The sequence below is a fragment of the Pleurodeles waltl genome, chromosome 1_2 (genome assembly GCF_031143425.1).
Source record: "Pleurodeles waltl isolate 20211129_DDA chromosome 1_2, aPleWal1.hap1.20221129, whole genome shotgun sequence".
NCBI lineage: Eukaryota > Metazoa > Chordata > Amphibia > Caudata > Salamandridae > Pleurodeles > Pleurodeles waltl.
The window spans coordinates 1,294,426,509-1,294,433,608 of NC_090437.1; the positions used below are offsets into that span (position 1 = coordinate 1,294,426,509).

At 41.3% G+C, this 7,100-nt stretch overlaps 1 protein-coding gene across 1 annotated transcript in view; it reads left to right on the top strand.

Annotated features, from left to right (window-relative positions):
- The window catches only part of SPEF1 (sperm flagellar 1), a 97,389-nt gene extending 92,381 nt beyond the window's left edge, over positions 1 to 5,008 (top strand). The window contains exon 7 of the mRNA XM_069205180.1: positions 4,517 to 5,008. Within this exon, the coding sequence (XP_069061281.1) occupies positions 4,517 to 4,624 (108 nt within the window). The 3' untranslated portion in view covers positions 4,625 to 5,008. The remainder of the gene's footprint in view (positions 1 to 4,516) is intronic.
- The last annotated feature ends 2,092 nt before the right edge of the window (positions 5,009 to 7,100 follow it).

A 7,100-nucleotide genomic window follows, 5' to 3' on the forward strand; every position in this document is an offset into this window, starting at 1 on the left:
CAAGCTGTAATGTATATCTGCTGTCCATGGTTTATGTACTTTACCTTGTTAATGGGTACATTACATTAATACAGTATTTTCTCTGTAGAGTCTTTAATGTAAACTTTTTGTTTCTTTGAGTTGGTTCATTTTTTTCCTATACTTTGAAAACAAATTAAGAAAGCTTCATTGTAGTTTTCTTTCAAGTTCAAATCAATATTATTTTGATCCATTGTCGCAGGGCCCCTAAAAGGAGTGGGGCCCATAGCCTGGTGCCTACTTTGTCTATTTGGTAATCCGGCCGTGGGTGCCGGGGAGAAGGCTTCAAAGAAGACACCGCTGGTCCCGCAAAGCTGACGTTAGGGTAGTGTGATCGGTGTGCCTGAACTGGGCACTGACCTGGAGGGGCAGGCATTGACCTCAGGGTGGGCGCTGTGTTTAGCAGTAAAGATTTAAAAGCACCTGCTGCAGAGTTCCTTGTGTGTCCAGCTTTCTGGCAACAATACAAATGTCAAGATAACTCTTGTGAGTAATGGTCCTGCTAGAGACAGAGACTTAGATGAATTAGCACAGAGGGTTAATATGCTTCTGCAAAGACCAGATCTGTATTTTATGTTAATAGCTGAGTGGATTAGGAAAGCCAGCCTTTACCAGTGCTTTAAAACAAATGTGTGTGAGATAGGGGCTAGAGAGAGATGAATGGCACTTTTGTCAGATGGTGGTGAGGAAATCTAAGGAGGAGGTCATGGGATCACCAATAAATATTGTGGCACCATCTGTAGCTATATGGAGTCAGTGAGAAAGAGGTTGAGTGAAGCCAGCAATTGGTACAGATGTGTGTCCTGGGTGCTTTATTTCAACTGCTGTATGCTCTATTCGCCCATGACGTTGGACAGTTCCCAACTCAAAATTTTCAGTGTTTTAAAAGCACATATATGGTATAGTTAATAAGTGTGCACTTGTAATTTTTTGCTCCACTGGCTGTCCTTAGTGGGTTCAGAGTGGCAGTAGCTCGGTCTGTGACACTGTAAGAGTTGTGGGACCTTTTCATATGCTGGATATTGAGGGCGGAAAGACGTGCATCAACATTTTGGATGCTATTAATGTACAGTTCGGGGTTAGCGTCAAAATTTTGGCGCTGCCTTGGACAGTACAGAGTGGCCCATTGTAACCAGCGGTGTGCCCCCCTTTAACGCATGCTCTGAGCAGGCATTAAGAATGCGGAAAGAAATGGTGCAAAGAAATCTTTTAGATTTATTTGCACTTTTTTTTTTGGCCCCCCCTAACGGGGGAATGCTGCCCTTGCATACATTATGACTGGCACAGGCCTAATGTAGAGCAAAGGGTTACAAAGTGGCGCAATGCATGCATTGCGCCATTTTGTAAATATGGCGCAGAGAAAAGGCCACCTTAGCACCACATTAACGTAAAAAAATTACGTTAAGGTGGCACTAATGTGGCGGAAGGGGCTCTTGCATCTGCCCCTTGGTTTCTGTCAGTATTAAGAATGTTATTGGGTTCATGCTCTTTTCTCTCTGTTTGTTATGTGGTTCAATACTGGATCACAGATGCCCCACAAGTTGGAAGTCAGTTGACTCTGAATTCACATGTCCCCTCCGGGGTCACATTGTCACCGGGTATTGCCTGCCCTATGGCAGCCTCTGAGCATGTCCTTAAGTGCATGAATAGCCCTGTTGCCATGGCACTTTAAAATATCTGCACCTGTTACAAAGTGCAAGGCTTCTGTAAACACACTAATTCCTCAAATGTTATTTTTGCATTTGGTGTCCTACATGGGAAGGGTGTGCCCAGATGTGGCTCCCATGCTCACCATGTCACCGGATTCAAGCTAGCCTGGCTGATGAGGGGTGATACCCCAAAAACGGTCCCAGGATGCTTGTTGCCGGGCCATGGAGGTCCTGGTGTCGCAGTTCTGGCTGGACTGTTCCAATGGAGAGCAGGGTCCAGACTGATTTGCATAGGGCTGGGTCCAACCTGGAATGGCTCTGTGAGCAAAAAAATGATGGATTTATGCCCACATCTCTGACTGGGGATGAATGTTTGAAATAGTTCAGCATTCCGTCCGTGATCTGTTCGTTTTGCACTGCTTCCAGTCATAGTTATAGAGCCAAGATTCGCTCTGATTGTAGGTGTAAAACAGGATGCATCTGATTTCCACGCCCTAGCGGTCACACTTCATACCATTTAGAAAACCTTTAATCCTAGGGGTGCAAATGATCATTGCCACTTTTTTTCAGATGAGCACTGTGCTGTGACCATGCATATCTAGAAAACGTTTAATCGTAGGAGTGCAAAAGGATCACTGACATTTTTTTCACATTGGCACTGTGCTGTGACCATGCGTATCTAGCAGCCACAGTAATTGTAAATATGATGCATTTGTTAAACCTTCAAGTATAACATGACGTGGTGACTGCCTTTTTTCTGTAGTTCTTGTTTCTGAATTTTGATTCTGATGTGGTTTCATCAACATGTTTAAAGCTGTCTTTATCCTTTTTTCTAACTGCATTGGTCATACAGCTGGTTGTCTTGACACCCGCCTACATTTTGCAATGTTGCTCTTAATATTACTGCTCAAGGCAGAAGCAAACAAGAATTTAATAGTGTTGATTCATCCACTCTGCTATTTAGATGCATTGAAAAGAGAATCAAACCAACTGAAAGATTCTATGTTCATTATTTTACTCTAACACATCTTGGGTGAAATAATATGGACTGGATTTTCAATTTTCAGTGTTTATTTAGAGGGAATTTAGAGGTGGTTTTTCAATATCTTTCATTCCAGTTTTTAAAATTCAGTGTTTATCAGTGTTTTCATACTCTGGGGGTAAAAATACACCGAGGTATTGTAATCATTCTTTAAATAAAATGATGTGGTGCACCACTGCATTTTTGCAGCATTTGTAGCGTTAAATGCATTTTGCGTCCATCTTAAGAAGCGACTGCATTAGTGGGAGCTTCTATCTTATTCCCTAACCCATTGTAAATACTGCCAAAGCACTGCTCTGTAGAACGCTACTTTCTGCTGCTTTTAGAGGCCAGTTCTACCTGTTAATGGTGTTCCTGTGACTAACTGTACCTTCTGGTTACAATAAGGCAGATCTGGGTTGATGCCATTCTCTCCGGCTTTTTGCTCATTCCCTTGTGCTGTCGCTTCCATCCCTCTCCGGATCCTCTTCTCACCAATCCGAGGACTTCCACATGTTCTTAATTGCTCTAGTTCTTTCAGTTATAGTGCTACTAGCCCTTTGATTTGTGTGGAACAGAGAGAATGAAGGGTCAAAACCAAAATGGAAAGTGCGTAATGATGCGGGGACTACATTGGTACTACCATGGCGCTAGACGTTAAAAAGGTTTTTAGCTAGATTTCTTTCGTATACACCTGACGTCAAAATTATTAAGCATGAATGCTAAAAAACACATTTCCTCATGTTTGTAGCACAATTGCGTTTTCACAGGGTTCTCATATGAACTGGGCATTCTCCTGTACTGTGTGTCAACTCTATCTCAGTGAGGGTTTCTTCATTTATATAACACATTCTTGTCTTGGTTGGTGGCAGAGGGAAGATTTGTTGTACCATCTAAGTTCAAGAGAGGAGTAAAGCACAAAAAAAAACAGAAAAAATAGTTTTCTTAGTTACCACTAAAAGCCTAGATTTTTATGTATTTGGGTTGTGTTGAGGTTCTTTTCGGTTAAAACCAAAATATGGATCTCTTAATGTAAAAGTGCATGATGGCCAAGATAAAGATTCATTCAATCATTATTATTCCTGTGACCCATACACAGCAGGAACATGAAGGCAAAAACAGCTTCTGCCTCTAATATTTTGCACATGTACAGAGTCACAAAGCATAGGATGTTTGGTAGCTGAACTTCCTTTTACAAGTAAACAGGTATATAACGCCTATACCCATTTGGGAAGCTATGATAGTTGATAGAGAGAGCGTTAGACTTCTGCTACTATGAAGTGAGAGACCTCCAAGTGATCCTAGTGACAGTAGCAACAGCTACTCCCCAAGCACTCTCCCGCCAACAGGGAGAGTACATTTGATACTTTAATATGTCTGTTTTCAATGAGGCGACTCTATTATTTTGATTTAAATGTTATGATCATGCCCTGAAGCTAACATGTGCCTATTATGATACACCTACTGTAGAAGTTTATCACCGTGCAAATAGTATAAAAACTAAATACCTATAATTGAACAAAATTCAAAATAACATGCAATGATGTTACAATATGTAAACTTTTGAGGTCACACCAACTGGAAGATACAACATTTTTTTGCAAATTCTCTCTGGAATTTTCTGAAAAATTACTATTTAAAGCAGTAGGTACTAACCAAGCCACAAAATTATTTGCATCTGTTTTTGTGTAAAATCAAAGCATTGACCTAATGTGCAAGAAAGTTTTTCTAGATTCTTTTAGTTTTTTTTCCCTAGATTTTATTATTAGGAAACCTGGTTAACCTTTGAAATATGATTGTCTGATACCAATTACTGCTGCCTTTGCAGATTTTGCAGGCGAAGGTCCGCAGATTGGAACAGCTTCTCCACTTGAAGAACGTCAGAATAGATGATCTGACCAGGCGACTCCAGGAAGCAGAAGAGAAATCAAAATAAGGTTCATCTGGGTCACCACTTACGCAAAAACACCCGCCATCAAAACCGATCTTTTGAAGATTGCGCTTTCTGGGATGCAGGAGCTGAATGGATCTCTACTGCTCAGCGGTCCCTGGAATTAAAAGCTATAATCCTAGCCGTGACAGCAGTGAATGGGAAAAATGGGATAACTCTGCTAAATTGACATACCCGTATTATGACTTGATCAGTATATTTATACAGTATTTTACTCTTAAATTATTGATGAGTGTTTGCTTCTAGATTTTTTTTAAATAATAGTGTTTTAGTTTTATGTACTTCACTCATATTGTATTTACAGGATGCTTTGCTATGAAAGCTTTCATTCTGGTTTCCCAAAGCTGAATAAACCCTATTTATTCTGTAGTTCATGCTCTCATTGTATAAACATCTAGCAAGCTTGTGTAGCATAAGCGATACTATTATATCTGACCATCCTGTTAATATGTATACATATTATTTGTAATTAAATATTTTGCCTTTATAACCCGTACAATGACCAGGTCTTAAATTAAATAGGATGTGGCAATGCAATTAGGTCTGGCCTATAAATTAAAAATGCCTCCACAGTCATTGGTCAGTTTAGGCACTCAATTCACCATAGGTGCACACTGTCACATTTCTAAAATAAAAAAAGAAGGAATAAGGAAATGAAACAGGGCCTATAAAAGGAGAAAGCAGAAAACAGATAATGACTATAGGACTGGCTCAAAGACCCTGGCACTGAAATGTACTTATTTTCAGATGGATGTAGTCATGGGTTCAAGCAAAATGCTGTGGCTCATGGGACCATAGAACCATTTGACCTACGATGTTTGCTGTTGTGGGCAGAATGTGAGTGGCATTCTGATAGAAGAATGGCAGAATGGCGCTGATCTAAAGGGCCTCCATGTATCCGTTTGTACGACATTTCTGTGTATTTAGGAGCCAAGCTGGCTATGTGATCTGGCAGTATGTTCCAAAGTTTAGCCACCGCTACAGACAAAGTCCGGCCACCCCATCTGATCTTCCAAAACCTTGGGACAATCACATTGTTTTGAGACGAAGACCTCAATTGTCTTCCTGGACAGTACCACTGAAACGCTGACTTGAAGGGGTATGGACCCCTGCTGGTGCAAGGCTATGTGCACTATACAAAGGACTTTGAAAGTGACTCTTTTCGTGACAGGGAGCACATTAAGGGATCACAGGCCATCTGTGACAGAAAATCGTTTAGGGATATTTAATACCAAACAGGCACCCGTGTTCTGAACACCTGAAGTTTTTTAAGAGATGATTTGTTGATGTTTAGATATAGTGCATTGCAGTAATCCAGGCGAGACGTAATCAAGGCCATGTCCACTGCCATTCTAAGTTCCAGTGGAATGAAGGGTAGAACTTTTTTCAGAATCTTAATGATATAAAACTCAAGAGCTAGCAGTCCTGTTGACCTGCATATCAAACGTAAGAATGCTATTGAATAAAACTCCCAAATTTGCTGATCCAACTGGCGAGGGAAGGGGTCCACACCCCTCTGGCGACCAGAGCTATGACCACACCGAGCATTGTGCCCCAAAAACCAGGATCTCTGTCTTTAATTTCAGATAGTTGTCATTCATCCAGATCCCAATGTTTCTCATACAATTTTTGAGCTTCCCTGCCCCAGAGAGCAGATCGTCAGAGATTAAAACTATGATCTGGCTGTCATCTGCGTGAGGCAGTACCTGAAAGCCAAATGATAGGACCAAGGTAGCGAGAGGGGCCACATAAAGATTTAACAGGGAGGGGGTAAGTGAAGACTCTTGTGGCACCCCGCAGGGGAGCCGAAATGGGGCAGATCTAAAATTTCCACAACTGACAGTTTGGGTTCTGCTAGTTAGAAAGGAGCTCAGTAAAGCCAATGAGTTGCCCCTAATTCCCACCCGATGCAGTCTTCGCACCAAGCGGGATGGGGACACTGTAAGAAAATGCTGCCGATAAATTCAGCATCACCAGTATGGCCGTGCCACCCTGGTCCAGTTGGCGCTGGATGTGCTCTGCAGTTGCTACCACGGCTGATTCGGTGTTGTGCCCGATACGGAAACTATTCTGTGAGGGGTCCAGGAGATCGTGTGTGGCAATGAATCCCACCAAAGTCTGGTTTGTATATTTCTGAAAGATTTTGGCTGGCACAGGAAGCAGCAAAATATGCCACACATTTTTTAGGTCATCTGGTTCCCCATTAGGCTTTTTTTTTAAGGTAGTTACAATAGCCTCCTTCCTGTGCTGGGGAAACACCCCTTTTATAAATATCTGATTAAAAATGTTTTCTAAAAAGGTGGTTATCTGGGGCCAATATATATATATATACATATATATATATATATATATATATATATATATATATATATATATATATTCATAAGACAAAAACAAACCCCGGAGTTCGGGTGCTCCAACACAGCGGTCCTGAACGGGCTCTGAGATACCCAAAATATCT